Genomic DNA, 20,986 nt, shown 5'->3' with positions numbered 1-20,986 from the left:
ATTTTAATAATTTGATATTTGAATATAACCCATCATTGCTGTTTGTAAAATACGCATTTTCTTCCATGTGACTTAGAAATCCCTGATTCGTTTGTGCCTGCGGACATCGCTGATGGATCACCAGAACAACAGAGGGCCTGGTTGTGTGAAAGAATGGAGGTTGTTGACAGAGTGTCCTACTCGATGATGTCACAGAAGCTGTGAGCAGCATAAGTGATGCTCAAGCAACATCCCGTGAAAAGAAAAGGTATCCTTGTCGAGTGGAGGGTTGTGGTCTTGTCTACACCTACCTAAAGGCAAGAGACAATCATGAAAAAAAGAAACACAACTTTTCAACTCCAGATTTGGCAGACGAACAAACACCATCAGATCGTGACCACAAAAAAGACCACACATTGGCACGGCTCAGCTTAGGCTTCTTCATCATGGACATGCAAGATGCTGTGAAAGAGGGTGATGGAGAAAGACTGATGAGGCTGTACAAGGTTGCCTTGCTCTTCTACAAAGCCTATGGCCACACAAACTACGCTTACAGCACCCTCTTACTTACGTTGCAGGTGAATGCCTCGTTGAGCCCTCGAATGGCTCATGGTGTGAAGTGGAATCGGTTTTGGAACACCAGGGGAGGCAAGGGGGAAAACATCCCCTAGACCTCCACCTGGAACACCTGAACAACTTTCTTGTCCTTCCTCAAGGGTCTTGGACCCAACCTCTCGGAGAAATCGGCAAGCCGAATCAGCCAGTCCATTGGGGTCCTGAAGGACATGATGGACAACGTAGATACGGAGTTGGGGGTCAAAAAGCCAACTGGCAGCCATCGTGCAGACCAGACGATGTGTTAGCTCTGGTTGATGTCTTCAGGGAGGCACAACTGTTTACCAACGTACCCGGGAGACAATTTAGTGCCTTCCCTGACTTCGACAGGAGACTGCCAGCCAGGATAAAACACAGAGAACTATGGCAATGGATGAGGGTGAAAATAAAGGAATGGAAAAATATGCCAGTCTAATTATTTCAGATTATTGTCTTGTGCATTTGTTCATAAATCTGTTTACCTGTTAATCTATACTTAATAAAGTATTTTTGTTTGTAATGTTTTTCCTATTTATTTTTGTTCTCCTACTGTATGCCATGGTTAGTGTGTTGTGAGGTTTTTCAGCCTTGGTTAACTGAAATACAATACATATTTTTGTTGCGTGCCATTCTAAATGAAACAAAATGAAAACAATTTCAGAAGTATCAATTTTGAACTTTATTTACATTTAGTCTTTTTCAAAACAATTGCACGTACAAACAACTTTGTATAAAGTATGGCAGTGATGCTATTTACAATTTTTATTAATTATGTAGAAGTGTTAGTCTGAAATCTTAAGTAAAGACAGTCCAGATTCTGCACTGCTCAATGAGGCTTCCGTTAGTTCCTCATCCTCCTCATCAAAGTACCCTGTGTAGTCTGTGTCTGGTACCAAGAAGTCCTCAGGAGGGAGATCAACTTCAGAAAATTGAAAGTCACAGAAAACCTCTGAAAAAATTCTTAAAATTTCCTGTGCATGCTTTCTATGAAACACTGGGAGATTATCAATTATGTAGCTGACATCAAATATCTCTGTGCTGTGTTCCAGAACAGAGTCATCACTGAAACCTGTGCAATTTGACCTGTTTGTGTAGAGAGGGATGTCTTCCTGGATTAGGCTGTTCTTATACTTAGTCAAAAGATCCCTAATCAAAACCCTTTCACTCTGTGTGACTTCTCTGACTTGAACACTTGGAGAAACCTCCTTTTTTAACAGTTCATATGCAGGGGTTGCCACATCACAACCGTCTGGACGGCAAGAACAGACTGAGTGACAATGTGTGCAGCACAAATGTCCCGGTTCAACACTTTCTGTGGTGTTCAAAGTGAGAGAACAAGGCTTTCCGAAAGCAAGAAGTGATGCTTCTGTCAATTAAACTTTTCACAGCCTCATCTACTCTTGTGTGCTGCTTGATGGCGTAGACAATGGCGTGTGACTGAGACCCGTCTCTCCCGGCCCTGCCAACTTCCTGCAGAATAGCTTCCACATCTTCTGGTAACCCATAGAGGACAACATGAGTGATGTTGGGATAGTTTAACCCCATCCCAAGTGCAGTTGTTGCCACAACCACTCTGCAGGAACCATCTCCACCCAATGATGACAGTACTCTGCTTTTGTTCTGCGGAAGAGTCTGACTGTGAAACATGCCAATGAGTAGATTTTCTGGCATGTTTTCTTGGCCCACCCAACAATGTTTCCCTAGTTCTGCTTTAAGATGGCAGAACACTCTCCCAACTGTCTTTAGTGTTCTGCAGTAAATTATGACAGGACATATATTAGGGCCCTTCTCTCTCACTTCCCTGATGATCCAGTCGAGGCAGTCCAGTGATGAAGCGGGCACTTTAGTCAGTCCAAGCCTAATGTTGGTCCTGTTCGGGCTGATGGTGAGTTGTGCAGCATTCTCCAAATGCAGCTTGTTCTTAAAGGTCTCATTCACCGAGAAACCGTTTAATACTTGTTCCTTTCGAAATACTATAGCTCACTCCAAGTTGCATATGCATGCTGCACGTGAAAATGATCTTCTACCCCCATTGCCCGCATTAGCCACTGAAAGAAAATTCACGGAAAAACAAGCGAATCAGAAAAAGCCCTTCCCTGTGACGCCGCAGGGAAAACAATTATTCATGACCTCGCCCACCTTGGCTTGTGACCGCCCACAGGAAGACAGGAAGATTTTGGCCAGGAGATTGTCTCTCTGCAGCTAGTAGGAGCTAACAGCAAGTTGCTAACATGGTGGAGCAAATTTGTGCCTGTGTTTTTTGTGGCAATAACACATCAATGTTGCATGTCTTGCCTTAGAAAGAAGAGTTGAGGAAGAAATGGTTGGAATTTATGTTGGAACACCACCACCGAAGTATAGTGCAACATTAGTTCTGTGTTCCAATCATTTCGACCACACTCACTGTGCCTGCCTACAGTTAGAAAGTGGTTTTGCATCGATGTTCCTGAAAACCTGGACCTGTACGTCACGACGATCGACCACCAGTTCACAGGCTGTAAGTACAAACAAACTTTTCCACCTAACGACTGTTACAAAATAGCATGTTCATATTCTTCACGTTAGCATGCATGAAAAGGGCACAAGCTAGGCTTAGGCTAGCCTATATTACAGGAAGCTACACCAGGCACGTAACTGAAGTGTTCTGTTCGCGACGTGTAAAATCAGAGAATGTCTAATAGGAAGGGCTCTGGTAAAATCCATTAGAGGAATGGTCTATTTTTTTGCACGTAGCCTGGCCACGCACCAGGTGTAGCTACTTCCATTGATTAGACCTATTGGAAGCTAATTGTTGCAGAAGACGCAACGTGAACGAATGCTTCAGTTATGTGCCTGGTGTAGCTACACTCATTAGAAACTGTATGACCACACTACCCAGAGATTTAGCTTGTTGAACCTATAATCTTCTAACCTAAGCGTTAAACCACAAATAATAATATTGGCAACAATATCTTATGCTCAACTAAGGACTGGTATTGTTCTAGTCTAAACAGGGAAAATCAAAAACACAATACCCGTGCACTATTAGGCCAAGTTGCTATTACTAGAGCCCAGGTATTTACACTTCAGTCTAATTTACTGTATGTCTTCTTGCCATTATTACATTGGCCTTTGTAGGCCTACAATGATGTTTTGTTTGATTACTTGCTGTTTACTTAGTGTTTTGTATGTCTTCCAGAGCACATCCTCATGTTGGGCTACACAGCTTTCTAGCCTACATTAGGTCATCACGTTAGAAGCAAAGGTTTGTGATCTAACTTTTATTGTTGTGCTAGTTAGTTTCTAGAAGTCTTTTTCTAGTAGGCTAATACAGGTTCTTATGTGCTCGTCAATGTTTGGGAAAGTCAATTCATCAGATCACTTTCCACAGGTGTATAAAATCAAGTACCTCGATTATGAATGCAGACTGCATGGTGCTTGATTAATACACCTGTGTAAATGGACCTGATGAAACCCATGAATTGCATAACAGATATAATTGATATTACTGAATGTGTTCTTGTGGGTGTGCTACTTAGTACATCATACACCTTACCACAGTCACTAAAATATTTTTGTTTCCATTGTGCCAGTACAGTTTTGTGTGAGATAGTGAATGTCCTGTGTACTATTAGTATCTTGTAACTTGACAGTAATACACATTTATTTACTTTAGGTACCCAAACAGAATACTTCATGAAAAGTATGAGTATTGATACAAGCACTTCGGATACACCATGGACATGGGGGCCTGCTACCTCTACTCCCATCAAGCCTGTTCATCCAAGGCCAGCTAGAAGACCTCGGGTTGATCAAGAGGAGGAGGAGGATGAAAGTGACATCTCCACAATAACACCTGATGGCTCCACCTATGGCCCAGCGCAATCAATGAGCAATGTAATAGAATCATCACAGCCAACGAATGTGTTTTGTGTGTTGTCCCTTCGGATACCCAGGACAACACAAGCCGAAACAACAACTCAGACCTTTTTCCCTAAATAATCCCAGCACCATCTTACAAAGGATCTGTAGGCCAGATGTCTGCATCGTCTGACAAAAAAAGGACATTGTTAATTCTGTGCATAGTTTGGATGTTCTTGTTTTGTGTTTGCATTATTTTAATAGACTAGCAATATTACTATTTGTCAGTGTTTCTCAAACTTTTTCAGACCAAGGACCACTTAATCAATAATAAATCACTGAAAAAGATAAAAAAAAAGATCACTGACCACCTAGCAAAAAAAAAAGAACAGTAGACCTACTTCAACAGTATATTACACAATAGGCCTTCTCACTAAACCACCTTGCTTATTGTCTTTGCACCATGCTTATACTGTCAGAGGATTCATATGATAAAAACTGGCATACTGTAGGTTACATGAGTGTTGCAGAACTGTTTGGATTTACTGTACATACAAGTTGGCTCAATATTGCAAACAACTCATCTATTATATTTTACCACATCTACTTGTGGAACACTTGAGAGAGCTTGCGGACCACACTTTGAGTACCACTGCTGTATGTAAATATAATAAAGCTATTTATTGAAAATTGACCTGTTTTGTATATTAGTTTTAGGAGTTGCATCAGTTTTTGTCCCTTTTAGGCTAAAGGTTTATCTTACCTTTTTATATCTTCTGTCTCACAGGGGGCCATAGTTGTCATAGTCGAATGTTTAGTGCATTTTGAAGGGAGTACATTATGTTAAGGCAGACTGGTTCTAATCCTGGGTACAGGGTCATACAGACAACAGGGGTACTGGTGTTGCCCATTTTTCTAACCACATGAGCAATCCCCTTATGAAAAAGTAGTATAGGAATCTTATAGTATTTTGGGACAAAATATTATAGTAATCTTATAGGAATACATATTTTGGGACATACTGTAGAAGTACTACTAATAACTCTATAATATCCTATAACTGCTATAGTTTTTCTATAGTAGTCTTATACTATAAGATTCCTATAGTACTTTTTCCTAAGGGTCATACGTGACAGAAAACAACTTGAGTAGGCTAACCTCTGCCAATGTAGGCTATCAAAGCCATAGTTTATACTCATTACTGGAGAAGTCTTGCAGCACACGTTCTCTGCTTCTGTAGGCATTCTGGTGCAATTACAGCGAAATATAGCTAGGAGTAGGTAAGTGTTTGCATTTAGATCTATATATTGAGCTATAACCAAGTGGTCTTTCAATGATAGTATCATGGAATTCAAACCATAACTACAATCTATTCCGATAGCATACAATTAGCAGGCTAGGTCAGTGGCTGAACTGCATTTAGGGTGCTTATAACCTGTGTTGTGAAGTAAAATATCTACCAGGAAGATTGCAAAGACTTTTGACTGTGTAAAGAAATAGGTCTTTATTTTAAAATGTTTCCAACTGTTTATTACTTGAATGCAAGACGACTATTGCCACAAACGTTTACCTCTTTTAGGATAATTTTTAAGCTGACATGCAATTGTTACCATTCTATTAATGCCCCATCGGAAACAATAGCAAGACCATTAACGGAACCATTAAAAGATTAACATATATGACAAAAGAGATATGGGGAAGTTCACTAAAGAGACAAAACTTTATTTACACTAAATTATGCCTTTGCTACATACTCCCCTCTGAACTTCACCAAAATATCACTGCAAATCAAGCATACTAAAAACTTGTGTCAGTACCACTGCAAATCAAGCATACTAAAAACCCTGTGTCAGTACTACAGCAAATCAAGCATACTAAAAACCTGTGTCAGTATCACTGCAAATCAAGCATACTAAACCCCTGTGTCAGTACTACGAGACAAAGTATACTACACAGCATACTGCAACACGTGTGTTACCCAACTCAAAGGGAAAGTGACCATAGAAGGCTGCGCAGACCCCCTATGATGTACTTGCTACAGGAGTGCCATATACACTACCTAAAACATCTCAGAATGACTACTGTATCTTGACTTGGCATGAATCAATAATAAAAAAAACATTATCACTCAATCTTTGATCAGTGTGTCAGTATGTGTGTGCAATGTATTCATGACATTAAAGCTCTTGCCAAACTACGAACCGAACTGTTTGTGTGCTGAGCATAGTGTTGTGTCATGTTCTGAATCAGCCGATTCACTGGTTTAACTACTCTACCCAGTCGAGTCTTAACTACACTAGCTCTACTACTTGGGGAACTTACAATACTAGAGAGCTGCATAGAAATCTCAGATCTCTGGTCTTCACTTTGACTGGCAGGTACACAGGGTGAATGAGAATCACTCCCATTTTCCTCTGTATTCAACTGCACAGTTAAGTCTATATCCTGTATGGCACGATCTGATATCACCAAGTAACTAACAGTCCAGGATCAATAACGAAGTTATTTGCCCTGGATTAACATTACAACCAACCAATAAGTGGCAAGTTTGGATTGTGATGTGATTAAAAGTGCGACGTGAAGGTGAAAAAAACAGGCTCCCGCCAATTTCACATTTCAGAGCTACTAGCCGTGCATCGCAGACAAGTGGATTCTTCACTGTGTGATTCTTGATTCTTTACAATCGTGCCTTACAGGTAAGAGCCTATTTCCAAGAGTTTTAAGCACTCAAAACGATTATTTGCCTCTTGAACGTTTTCAAAACCATTATAGAGTTAATGTGTCTAAAAACAATCTAATAATGATATCTAGCATAACTAGGTAGTGTGTTAGCTGTTCTAAATTTGGAAAAGGTTGAGCTACCAAGTCTGATATTGATACGAAAAAAAATATTAGTGCCCAGTTATATCTCTTAACATGATGGAATGCCTGTCATTAGGCTGTAGGCTAAGCACTTTGATCCTATGAAAAACAGGCTACCTAGCATGACCAGCTAGTGCAATAGCAGACTTGTGGTGGTATGAACTAGCCTAAAGGTAGCTTAGCCTACTACTAAAATGTTCAAGCTAATAGCCAGTGTGAGTCTGTAGACATGTTTGCATAAATAATATTACAGACAAAACTCCTTAGCAATGTGTGTTTTAATCAAACTTTATGGCATTAGCAACGCATGCACGCGATGCTACAATTAGCTGCAAGTCTCCCGCCTCACATGAAAGTGGTGGTGTTGGGGGGCAATTTATTTCTGACAGACAGAAATATCACACCTTCATTGATAGCAGTGGAGGTGATGAAAGTGAATTTGAATTGAAACGGATTAGCAATAAAAAATAAAGCGTTAGTCCAGGAGCATCACAGAATCACATTTATCTTGTGGTATCGCAAAATGTTAGCCCAGGACCATCACAGAGTGACATTCATCCTGGACTGTTGTTTATTGTTAGTCCTGGACAATCACAGCCACAGTTTTTCTATGCTGTCATTAAGTGTTGATCCAGGACCATCACAGAGTGACATTCATCCTGGACTGTTGTTTATTGTTAGTCCTGGACAATCACAACCACAGTTATTCTATGCTGTCATTAAGTGTTGATCCAGGACCATCACAGAGTGACATTCATCCTGGACTGTTGTTTATTGTTAGTCCTGGACAATCACAGCCACAGTTTTTCTATGCTGTCATTAAGTGTTGATCCAGGACCATCACAGAGTGACATTCATCCTGGACTGTTGTTTATTGTTAGTCCTGGACAATCACAGCCGCAGTTATTCTATGCTGTCATTAAGTGTTGATCCAGGACCACCAGCATTATGTTTAGCCTGGGCCCACATATGACAGTGACATTCATCCTTACTTTGTCCACACCTTATTTTAATCATTTGAATCTATGTTTCAGAAAACTGGGAAACCTTTCAGGATGCCTGGTAAGTGTGAAAGGCTGCGTGATAAAAAGTGTCATCATTAGTTTATTTCAAATTATGTCAAATTAAAGATATCCTTTTCCTTTTTATTAGATAACCTTGTTGGAACGGTTGGACCTCACACTATCTATGTGTCTAGTCTGAAGAATCTTTTCGAGGACGCATATATTTCAGATGAGGTTCCAACTAATTTTCAGCCATGTGTCTATATGTTAATGTAGATGCATGGAAATTATGTCACATATGATTTTAAGTTTTAAAACCAGATAAATTGCTACTTTTACTTTTTGAAAAAATATGTAAATACAACATTAAAAGCTGGAGGGGGGGGGCATGGTAGAATTTGCCTATTAACCTACTAGTGCTGTTCAGCAAACAATGTACAGCAAATTTTGGGTTCAAAGAGTAATTTGAAAGAAAATCATTGGAATGCATGCAGGAATTTGAATTGATCTAACTATGTTTCTTCAACAGGTGATCGATTCTTTCCTTTTTCTGCTCTGCAAGGTATTATTATTAATACTGAGCATTTAATTATCAGTACTCATGAGGCAGATGCAGGATGTGATAATATACTTTGGCTAAGTTTTTAAATGTAATCTCACTATTTCTGTGTTTTTGTTTGACGCAGGACTCTCCAGGTACCATTCATGTACCAAGCCACATAATGACCAAAATCTCGGAGGGTTCTTCTAGAGCCAGAAACTCCTACTTTTTGAAGGTGTGTGTGTGTATTTTCTTAATGTGCAGTAGGTCAGCAGACTTGGGCTTACTATACCTATTGTGGTCATTTAAATTTTGACGTTTTTAACTTCTTCTTTCTCTCCTGTTAGATGAACATCTTCCAGAAGTATGTCGTGGGAGCCATGCTGGAGAACAGCAATCATTGGACTCTTTTTGTAAGTGCTCTGCTGCTTGCTCTTTTTCACATGCTTTCCGTGCATAAAAACTGTTGAAATTTGGAATCTGTAAAACTCACAATGTTCTCTGCTCTAGTATGCAGGCATAGAACGGAGAATTGTAGTTTATATGAACTCCCTTGGAGAGTCCAAAGCCAAGGAACAGGATATCCTGAACAACTGGAGGTAAAATCCGCAAACAGTGGCAACCTATTTTTTACCTGATTAACACTATACTGGGGTCCATTTCCCTAATGCATAGTTCCTAACTATGATGCACCTTCTGTGGTAGCCGAGTTACAGTTATAACTCCTTGAATCTATACAAAATAACTACCTCATTATCTTTTCTCCATTCTGACCAGCTCATTTGCTGCAGCGAGGGGCTGTGATGGGCCCTGGGAGATTGTTAATGTCCAGCATCCAATGCAGACAGATGGACACTCTTGTGGTGTCCATGTCATTCTGGTAATTTTTGTTGATATTGCATTGCATTGTTGCACTAAATCAGTGATTATTTTTGTCAACATAGCACTCACTATATTTCTTCAGTGCCCTCATCACATACTGTACATATTCAAACCTGGAAGCTACTTATAAGTACAGTTCAATCTTCCGGAACATTTAGCATGTCTGCTGGAGAAGGTTTTGGTCACAAGCTTATTTCTCTAATCTTTAGGCCACTTTGTTCTTCATTCCCCAGTATGCACAAGCGCTCTTACATGGTGGGGCAGTTGAGCAGGGCATTGTGAAGGACTTTGGATGGGAGATGTCCGAAATACGAGCACAGCTGTGCCATGATCTTTTCAGGTCATTAGGTAAAGTATTTCAGTTATCTAACATTATACATAGTATACATAGTAAATGGGATAGATTTGTTTATGCTTTTACTTAAAGTCCCACTGCGGCAAAAGTCGAGTTTGTAACTGTATTCCACATCTGTTCTGTTCTATGTAGCTCTGTCGAATATTTGGGCACTGACACCTGATATTCTTAATGTGCATAAAAAGATGATTCAAATGACACCAAATAAGTTTGCTATAGGCTATTTACTTCCACCTTTGACTTCCACCTTCGCTTTTAGGACTATAAAGGCCTAAAAATAACCTTTTTTTTTGTAATGCCCACTATGCTTTACCACCAACACATTCTGATGATGTGAGTACACACAGGATGAGGAAGAAACCCTGAATACAAATCATGTTAATTTATGGTATACATGAAATTGGTTAACCATCAGCATGGTTTCTATGTATTAACTTTAAATTAATTTCATCTGTAGACAGGACACAAAAGTGCAGCGACTGCCGGCGGATAATGCGATCTGAAACAAAGGTGAAGTATACCATGTAACCATTTATGGGAATAATCTTTATTGGGGCAGTTTAAAAATCATGTTTGAGTGTAACTATCATTTGTTTGACCTATTCTCCGTCCTCACTTTGCTTCGAGTACCCTTATTTCGTCCCTTCATGTACACCAGGGGTATTCAATTACTTAAGCCCTCCTCAAGCAATGGCCCGGAGCATCATAATATTTGAATGATTAACATGCCTGTATAGGCTATCTGTCTATCTATCTATCTATCTATCTATCTTTTTTATTTATCTATCTATATCAAAGTCCTTTTAGGCAAGTCCCTCCACTCGGCGGCGATATCTCAATGCTTTTTGGGGACTTATCGGGCATCTATTCGGCAGAAATGCGCATGGCTTCACAACACCAACTTTGCTCCAGCTGCGAGATCACAACACATGATTGGCACAATGTCTTCACAACACACCACATGATTGGCTCAATGTATTCACATGTCCACGTTTTGCCGCGGAAGGGGTGGGATATGTGTAGACAGACTAACCCAATGCATTTCTATAGAGGATTTTCTGAGTGCTGTGTCTCTTTATTAGAAAGTCTCTGTCTATATATCCGGCTATTGGGAGTAAAACAGAGTAGCCTGAGCTATTTTAAGATCTTAACGTGAACTTGAAATAAGATTTAAGCTGAGACAAGGAGGGATATTCCACAGCTGGTTCCTTGAACCCATCCATCAACAACTTTAAATGTTTTTTGTAAGGTATCACCAATATCAATTTAATGTTACAGATGTGTGGCTACATACTGTACATTCTTAAAATGGTTCTGGTCTAGAATATCTATTGAAAACTTCACAATGTGTTTTTAGAGCGTGATCTGCAGGGGACCTGATGGCTATTTTTAGAAGGTGCGCTGGGGGCGCCTCATAGCCGTTCTGCGGGCTACCTGGTGCCCGCGGGCACTGTGTTGGAGACCACTGTGTTATAGCCTACGAAACATTTAGCGCAGCTGTGAAAATCTGTAGTGAAAATCTCAATATGGTCCGGATAGGATCACGTCAGGGTCCGGGTCCGGACCCAGACCGCGGCCCGCCAATTGAAGACCCCTGATGTACACCATGTAGGAATGACAATTAACACACCTTCCTAAATTTAAAAACCTTAATCCTTAAAGTGTAACTTTATTAGTATTTGACAACTTTCTTTCCATTTAAGGTCAACTGTGATGGCTGTGCTGCCTACAGGCATGCACGCTGTGCAACAAAAGTGTGTCCTATTTGCGCCTATTGTAAAGGTGAGTACATATTCTGTTCAACAATTTATCACTCTAATTTTACTTAGTATAAAACTTTTTTAACATTAACAGATGATTGATAACTGCATGTGAACTGATTGTGAACTTAGTTGTACTGAACTTGAATTCATGATTCTAAAATGCTACAGAGCACTTACATTCATCTTTATACTTCAGAGATCAGAAAAAATTTAGCAGACAAGGGACAGATTTTTGGGAGTATATGGGGAGAAGACATGGAAGAAGAAGGAAGGAAAGGAAGGAGGAAGGAAGATATGTTAGGAGATGAAGGGGGAGAAGATCAGGGAAAGGGAAACCTTGAGGGCAGTGACAGCAAGGACGAAGACCAGGGCAGGGTCCAGGAAATGGAGGAAGAAGAACAGGGACAGGTCCAGGAAAAGGAGGAAGAAGAACAGGGACAGGTCCAGGAAAAGGAGGAAAAAGAACAGGGACAGGTCCAGGAAAAGGAGGAAGAAGAACAGGGACTGGCCCAGGAAAAGGAGGACGGCCAGAGACTGGCCCAGGAAAAGGAGGAGCAAGGCAGTATTGCAGTCCCTGGTCGCCTAGCGGTCACGGGGGCCAAAAAAAAAATGTACAAAATGACTCCGGCGGAAATACAGCGAAGAATTAAAGGTGAAAACATGTCGGCCAATGTCTTCAGGAGTCTTATTGGGGTAGGTTTTCATGAAATGTCTGTAGTGCCAATTTATATTCCTAATCACATTGAGGATAAGTAAGTATAAGTATATATACTCTTGTGATCCTGTGAGGGAAATTTGGTCTCTGCATTTATCCCAATCTGTGAATTAGTGAAACACTCTCCGCACACCGTGAACCACACACTAATCCCGGTGCAGTGAGCTGCCTGCAACAACAGTGGCTCGTGGAACAGTGAGGGGTTAGGTGCCTTGCTCAAGGGCACTTCAGCCGTGCCTACTGATCGGGGTTCGAACAGGCAACCCTCCGGTTCCAAGTCCGAAGCGCTAACCAGTAGGCCACGGCTGCCTCAACCCACTATACAGTTGCCAGTGAAATTATTCAACCCCCTCTTGATATTGTTTAACTATTTTTTTTTTTCAAGAAACAGTGTACCTGACCCAATTTAGACCGCACTATATAAAACAAGATGTGGTTTAACTAAATTCAACCCAAAATGGCTCCAACAAGCTTCTTCAAATTACCACTGTGCTGCCAAATCCTACAAAGATAGGGACTCTTTTTTTACTTTTAAGCTATAGATTCAAAAAGAAATAGAGTCCTTACAATTTTCAATTTCATTCTCTTTCTAGGGAAGAAGGGCAAACCTGCCTCCAGTGGTACTGCAGCAGCCACCAAAAAAGAAAACAAAAACGACAATTTTAGCTGTCTTACAGAGGGAGAGGCCATGGACTTGGCGGATGGGTTTGCAGGGAGCCTGGTCCACAATGTCAATTCAGCTGACATCTGTCAGGGTGTCACTGAAGACATGGCAGACAAAACAAAGTAAGTATTATGATCCAATCACAGTATTATAGTTCGTCAAGTCTGAAGTATCACCTCAATGCACCTGTCTGTACTGTATATCATCACATTGCACTTTTCTGCTTATTTGCACCTCTGGTTAGACGCAAACTGCATTTTGTTGTCTTTGTACTTGTACTCTTCACAATCAATGGCAATGAAGTTGAATCTAACCTAAACTAATCTTTGACAGTGAATGGAAACTTCAGTCATTTGCATTTATCATGCTAAAAATCTGATTCTAGGCACTACACTGATGCCAAACCTGATTTACATTTACAAGGCGGGATGTGATAAAAGCATGGATAATTGTTTTTTGTGATTGTTGTGATATTAAAAAAAAAGGTTTGAGCTTAGCTAAAGTTCTTAGATGATAAAAGCGGCCCTTCACCACACTGCTCACTAGTTTACTAAAATTGAAAGAACTATCAACTAGGACACCAATATTTTTAACTACAGTTTGCAGATATGCAGAAAGGAGGCCTAGTGTGCTGATTGAGCTGTTAATGATGCTGGGGTAGCCAAATTAATATCACTTCAGTTCAGTCATTGAGTTGTAGAAAAGTGTATAATGTTAGTTTGGCTTTTCATTGATTGACTCGTCTGCCAAAATTGTTTTTAAAATATGTCTAAATATGTAAAATATGTAATAGCCAAAAATGGATGCATGTGATTTAGTTTATTTTTTAATCGATTCACAGCCCTAGTTTTAAACCATATGCCATACCGTAGGTCTTATAATAATTTGTTGTTTTGCTGTGATTGATGTTTTTTTTTCACAGACAGACTCTGATGAAGATGATCCAAAACGCCAAAATGTACGATTGCGACTCTGCTTTTAGTTTAGAGACCCATTAGTTCGGACCAGCTGCACTGGTCCATGTTCTTTCCGTGCTGTGCGCGAAATTGGATCAATTGAATGTTTAGTCCCAAAATGTAAAAAAATAAAAATACTAAACAGAATGATGTCGTTGTTGTTCATGATGCAGACTTTTTAGTTTCTAAATAAAAACATATTCTTCATTCTGAGTTTCTTTTTTTTAAATAATTTCATACATTTACATGTATGGGCAAATTGAACACACAATAACACTGTCTAATCAGTTCAAGTAGTTCATTGTCGTGCTACTCCAACGGAATTACCGGTATAAGTAATAATAATGGGGTGTGATGAAATAGTGTGTGTAGGGAGGGGGTATGGTATAATGGTTAGGCTAGCCTACAGAAAATCTAATTAACCAAATTGTGTGATATGAGTTTTTAAATGTATGCCTACAATGGTTTATTAAGGAAACATATAGTGATTTATATGGTCAGTCATAATGTTCAATTTAATGAATAGTAAGGGAATTTGCACCATAGCCAATGCAGACAAAATTTCATATCTGCTGTGAGTCATGTCAGCTGGCGCAGGCGCAATCTATTATTTAATAATGTGCGTTCTACATGCAGTCACTTTTTTCCATAGACTGAAAGGAAACAAGCCCCCCCCCCCCCCCCGTATTCTCCATAAAGATTAGTCAATTATGTACCTACTTCCTTCTGACATTCTCTAAATGACTTACGCCTACTGGTTGTGTGGGGTGTAATGGTGTGTGTGTTGGGGGGTGTAAAGATGACACAGAACACGCACGATAATTTGTGTTCTAGACACATGCTTTATTAGTACTCTCATTCATGTTATACTGAATCAAACAATTTTTAATCTCATACAGAATCAGAACCAACTTCACCGTCATAACAGAGTTCATAGCTTAACCAACTCTTGTTTTATTATACACCCCTGAGGTCAGATCAGGCCCGGATCTGGGCAACATCCGCTACAAGTAACAGCGGAGACAGTCTTTCATCACATATCATCAATATGCACACATAATTATACTGTAAGAGCATTAGACAGTATCTTTTGCCTGTTGCACTACAAGGGTTTGGTTTAGAATTGCCCTGACCCCCATTACTGCTTAGAGAATCTGAGGCGTTTATGTTTAAATGTTGAGCTTCTCAATCGCTTTTTGAGAGGGTAATCAGGGGTTTCCACTGTCTTCGCTGGTGTTTCAGCTTTGCAAGACAAAGTGCCTGAACCCATAGTACCTTTTCGACTTGGAAATAATGGTCTGATTTTAAGGGTTCTGTCAACAACATTAATGGGATATGGGACATTGATGTGACCTTGACTCTCTGCCTGTACAACATGGCTATGTAGTCTGTCTATCATATCTTCAATGCGATTGGGAATGTTTGTCCAACAGCTAACAATCCGCGTGACATTCATTAATTTTTCAACACTTGTCAACTCAGTAGTACTGCTCCCCATGGTTGGCACAGAAACTCCTGCACTGTCTGAATTGCTTTGCACCAATTTATCTGTGTTTAGATTATCCATAGTACTAGTGCTACATATGGTTGGCCCAGGGACATCTGCACTGTCTGAATGACTTTGCACTGATTTCTCTGTGATTAGATTGCCAATTGTAGTGCTTCCAGTGGTTGGCAATGGGACATACAGAGTGTCAGAATTACTTTGATCAAATCCTCTGTTTTTTTCTGGTGAAGTACAATGAATGAATGTGCATTTATTCTTTATACGTCCAGCAAATTGCAAATTTTGGATGATTGTAAAGTAATCCTCAGCTTTTCCCAGAAGCACTTGAATGAGGTCATCGATGCGCCTGTTTCTGGAGCCGCCGAGAAACTGGTACTTCAGCCTGTGGAAAAATCTGAAGAACAATATTTATAAAACAATAATTATACTGATTGCTATCAATGCTAGACACCTGTTAAATACACAGTAGGATATGTATGGCTAATAACTTAGTATGTATAGCATGTAAGGTTGGGCAAAAATGACATTTTTACCGTTCAATCACATTATTCGTTTCCGAATCCAAGTGGTTGAAGCAACGTCCATAATTTGACCACATGTGCCCAATATCCTCCCAGTGCCTTTTGAAGTAATGGCACACAGCTGGGTACTGTTTAAATTCATGACAGAACTTCTCTGATGTGGCTTTGTATTCAGCAACCTCCAAGAAATATGAAAAACACAAGTTTACATGGTACATGAATCACATCATTTTCAAATACATTAGTGGATGTAGTATGCTGTAACATGATGAAGATATGTCAAAATACTACAAATAAGCTATGTACAGTACACCTAAAACATGCCTAGAATTTCAACTCACAACATATCGCTATAGCCTACTTCACCATAGTAATGCCTATATTATCAAGTCCACGCATGCACAGACCTACTTACAATACACTTACAGTTTTACAAGCCTTGAGTTTGCAAAAAAAAGATATTATGCAATCTCTGATCTTAACATTGGAGGGTCCATGCACACTAGAGTCCGTTTTGGATAGCCATCTTTCAACTGCCTGTTGATTAAGGGAAACAATTAAACAATGGAGGACACTGACTAAATCTGAGAGTGTAAAGAAAAGCTATTGCAATATGCAGTGGACTTAAAAATGATCTACCTGCAAGACGTGATACCAGCACAAAAGGATGGCAGACTCTGGGAAAGTACTTGATAATGCATTGATTTCAGCATAGTCCTTGTCAACCATGAATGCCCTAAAAGGAAGGTTATGGCAAAATGGGTGTGACCAAAACTCAGTGCATGGTGGGGGTGTAGGTTCCAATACAGTATAAATTAAAAAAAAAAATGAACTTGGACACCATACACAGCCAATGTAAAGATGTGCCCAACAGGCTTACGTTTTTAGATTAGTAAAGATACTAGAGAGGCATGAGCCAGGTCATTGACACGAGAACCGTCACACAATTGCAACATGCACACATAAAACAAAACACTGATTTCGGTTTACCTTGGAGGGCACAAGAACTGCTTCCTCAGTTGTGCAAGAGCTTTCTCCAGAGTGTTTTGGCATTCGTTGCTAACAATGGCATATGCCACCGGAACTCCTCGTCCATGATCATCCCTTACAAGGAGTGTGAGCAGAGGAAAGTCATACTGATTGACACAGTGAGTGGTGTCCACAAACACAAGCTGCTTTCCATATTTATCTAAGTTTGACTTCATCATCGGTGTCTGAAGAAGAATAATCAGCTCCTGATATGACGTGTATGGCTGGTAAAATAACACATGCTCTTGCATTGCCCCAGTCAATAAACATTCAACACTCTGGTTGTCATTAGAATTGAAGTGTTTCCTTCTCGTGACAGTTGTTCTCACATTGTCAATATCACGTGGAGTGACAAAGTACATTCTATCATGAACGTTACTGTGTCCTTGATTTCTGGCCCACTTGTGACACTCGGTTAATATTATGTCTGGTTTTGTTCCAAGGGAAAGGAGCTCTTCTATTTTAATTTTCAGCTCAGGGGCCATACAGTTTGAGTGTACATCCCCAGGATCGCTGGTGCTATGGTTAGTATGGTGGTCATATACACGCTGTACAATTACTGTGTAACCTTCCCAATAAGTGCTGACTTTGAATGAGACATAAGCCTTGCAGCCTACAGATCGGTAACTTTTCGGCTTTGGATGTCCAAACCGAAGACAATTAAATTTGAAATAATTTTTTTCCTGGTCTTTCTTTGAGGTGCAATTGAATGTGCTGTATTGTCCATCCAGGTTTTTCAGTTTGCCCATTACAATGGTATGAATATCTTTCTGTTGACGTGGTATGACACAAACATCTAGTTTAGCTTTCCTGGATCCACCTTTTCCTTTCTCTTCATTGATAACTGCTTTTTTAATAATATCCTCCATCTCTGAAAGAAAATAACACATGCTTTTAACCTCCACAGACTTTACTCACAATACTTTCCATTATACAGTTAATAAATAACCCAGCAGCTAAAACTAACCTAACTGGGCATTTGAAATTAACCAAACTTAAGCCAAGTGCCCTGATAGGTTAGCTTTAGGTGCTGGAAAAATGTAGTTTTTGCTATATAGACAGCACTTGTGACCTTGAACAACAGGGCTATAGATCGCATAATGCCAGAGTTATGATTTAATGGCAGCAATTACTCTGGGACTGTAATGCTGTGATTGTCCTGGGCTACCACTTAAATGTACACTATTCAGGTTTAGGTATCTTTACAGACTGTATAGTTCCCTCTAGAGTCACAATGCATTTATATGTTACTCTGCTACTGTAAATAGCAAAGTTCTTCCGACATATATCCCTCCCTACACAATGCAAATGCTTTTGTTGTGGAGGTGAAGGATTAACTACAGGCAAAAACTATCTCCAAAGAGCTCTATATACTGACAAGGTATGTTTTACGATTCTTGCTAGATTTGGCGGGGCACTGGTTTTGGAAGTTGCACAGCTGGTTTCTCGGTAGGGACCCACTAGGCCTATGCTGTACAGCTATGCTAGGTGAACAATTCGCCTATGACAAGTTTGTTTACCATCAAATTGCCTTCATGAAGGTAAAAATATGGCATAACGGTGCATAATCTTGCACGAAGGTCAAGAATAAAAATGACCTTGACTTTACAAACGCTCTATGACAGTCCAGGATAAATGTAATGCTGGTGGTCCTGGATCAACACTTAATGACAGCATAGAATAACTGTGGCTGTAATTGTCCAGGACTAACAATAAACAACAGTCCAGGATTAATGTCACTCTGAGATGGCCCTGGATCAACACGTAATGACAGCATAGAATAACTGTGGCTGTGATTGTCCAGGACTAACAATAAACAACAGTCCAGGATCAATGTAATGCTGTGATGGTCCTGGATCAACACTTAATGACAGCATAGAATAACTGTGGCTGTAATTGTCCAGGACTAACAATAAACAATAGTCCAGGATGAATGTCACTCTGTGATGGTCCTGGATCAACACTTAATGACAGCATAGAATAACTGTGGCTGTGATTGTCCAGGACTAACAATAAACAACAGTCCAGGATCAATGTAATGCTGTGATGGTCCTGGATCAACACTTAATGACAGCATAGAATGACTGTGGCTGTGATTGTCCAGGACTAACAATAAACAACAGTCCAGGATGAATGTCACTCTGTGATGGTCCTGGGCTAACATTTTGCGATACCACAGGATAAATGTGATTCTGTGATGCCCCCTGGACTAACGCTTTATTTTTAATTGCTTATCTGTTTCAATTCAAATTCACTTTCATCACCTCCACTGCTATCAATGAAGGTGTGGCATTTCTGTCTGTCAGAAATAAATTGCCCCCCAACACCACCACTTTCATGTGAGGCAGGAGACTTGCAGCTAATTGTAGCATCGCATATGCATATATGCGTTGCTAATGCCATAACGTTTGATTAAAACACACATTGCTAAGGAGTTTTGTCTGTAATGTTATTTATGCAAACATGTCTACAGACTCACACTGGCTTAGCTTGAACATTTTAGTAGTAAGCTACCTTTAGGCTAGTTCATACCACCACAAGTCTGCTATTGCACTAGCTGGTCATGCTAGGTAGCCTGTTTTTCATAGGATCAAAGTGCTTACAGCCTAATGACAGACATTCCATCATGTTAAGAGATATAACTGGGCACTAATATTTTATTTCTTATCAATATCAGACTTGGTAACTCAATTTTTTCCAATTGTATAACAGCTAGCACACTACCTAGTTATGCTAGATATCATTATTAGATTGTTTTTAGACACATTAACTCTATAATGGTTTTGACATCATATAACCTAATGTCAGACATTACACTTCCCCCCATTACAAATGCAACCCATGCCCCCCAAATTAGTGCTTAAAACTCTTGGAAATAGGCTATCTTACCTGTAAGGCACGATTGTAAAGAATCACACAGTGAAGAATCCACTTGTCTGCGATGCACGGCTAGTAGCTCTGAAATTTGAAATTGGCGGGAGCCTGTTTTTTTCACCTTCACGTCGCACTTTTAATGACATCACAATCCAAACTTGCCACTGATTGGTTGGTTGTAATGTTAATCCAGGGCAAATAACTTCGTTATTGATCCTGGACTGTTAGTTACTTGGTGATATCAGATCCTGCATCCTGTATGAATGAACTCTTTGGAGGCCCATTGGATGCAGAGGCCTCTGCCACCCAACTGGCGGTCCAATCTGTCTTGTCAATCTTCGCAACATTGGAATCCTCTGAAGGTAAGTCTTCCTGGTCATTCCTTGACTCATATGACTCACTGAGGGTTGTGTCACCTTCTTCATTGTCCATCTCAATTGGCAGAAAGTTAGCCAAGAGAAGTAAATTGTGATGAACAACCTTCTCCTGTCCATTACTTGTGTTCTTGACACGGTATGTATGGCACCTGGGATCGGCAGCGACAACAATATATGGGGTGGACCCCCACCTGTCGGCCAACTTTCTGCGTCCACGCTCACCCTTGTTCGCCATCAAGACCCGGTCACCTTCAACAATGACATTCCCCTTTATCTTTCGGTTGTACAAGTCTGCTTGGTGTTCCTGGCTAGTGAGAGCATTGGATTGAGCAGTAGCCAAAGCCTCCCTGAGATCTTGCCTCATTTTAGCAACATGCTGGTCATAGTCTGCGATGTCACAGTCCCTTTCAGCACTCTGAAACATAACGTCAACTGGTAGACGTGGTACTCTTCCATACATTAAATAAAAGGGCGCGTACCCCGTTGACTCATGTGCAGTGCAATTGTATGCAAATGCCAAGGT

General features: G+C 40.2%; 2 protein-coding genes across 5 annotated transcripts; one reads left to right on the top strand and one right to left on the bottom strand.

Annotated features, from left to right (window-relative positions):
- The first annotated feature begins 6,869 nt into the window (after positions 1-6,869).
- LOC143139223 (uncharacterized) lies at positions 6,870-11,735 on the top strand. Of its 3 annotated transcripts, XM_076299828.1 has the most exons (11): positions 6,870-7,109; positions 8,310-8,337; positions 8,428-8,513; positions 8,809-8,841; positions 8,966-9,055; positions 9,168-9,233; positions 9,331-9,419; positions 9,598-9,700; positions 9,936-10,050; positions 10,515-10,567; positions 11,415-11,735. In XM_076299828.1, the coding sequence occupies exons 2-11, from the start codon at positions 8,331-8,333 to the stop codon at positions 11,448-11,450; spliced, it is 678 nt and encodes a 225-aa protein (XP_076155943.1). In that variant the 5' UTR covers positions 6,870-7,109; positions 8,310-8,330; the 3' UTR covers positions 11,451-11,735. The 3 variants fall into 3 exon arrangements, with proteins under 3 accessions (XP_076155943.1, XP_076155942.1, XP_076155944.1); XM_076299827.1 differs by having other exon boundaries at positions 6,870-8,337; XM_076299829.1 differs by lacking the exon at positions 10,515-10,567 and having other exon boundaries at positions 6,870-8,337.
- Positions 11,736-15,006: 3,271 nt separating this feature from the next.
- LOC143139222 (uncharacterized) lies at positions 15,007-20,314 on the bottom strand. 2 transcript variants are annotated; one of them, XM_076299826.1, is made up of 6 exons: positions 20,102-20,314; positions 17,174-18,083; positions 16,823-16,919; positions 16,610-16,720; positions 16,196-16,362; positions 15,007-16,056 (listed from the first exon to the last, which is right to left on the bottom strand). In XM_076299826.1, the coding sequence occupies exons 2-6, from the start codon at positions 18,079-18,081 to the stop codon at positions 15,294-15,296; spliced, it is 2,046 nt and encodes a 681-aa protein (XP_076155941.1). In that variant the 5' UTR covers positions 18,082-18,083; positions 20,102-20,314; the 3' UTR covers positions 15,007-15,293. The 2 variants fall into 2 exon arrangements, with proteins under 2 accessions (XP_076155941.1, XP_076155940.1); XM_076299825.1 differs by having other exon boundaries at positions 17,174-20,314.
- Positions 20,315-20,986: the final 672 nt, after the last annotated feature.

The sequence above is a fragment of the Alosa pseudoharengus genome, unplaced genomic scaffold (genome assembly GCF_046254945.1).
Source record: "Alosa pseudoharengus isolate Yale_2024_CS ecotype anadromous, Long Island Sound unplaced genomic scaffold, YU_APseudo_1.1 YU_APseudo_1.1_scf_22, whole genome shotgun sequence".
Classification (NCBI taxonomy): Eukaryota; Metazoa; Chordata; class Actinopteri; order Clupeiformes; family Clupeidae; genus Alosa; species Alosa pseudoharengus.
This window is presented reverse-complemented; position numbering and strand designations above follow the sequence as displayed.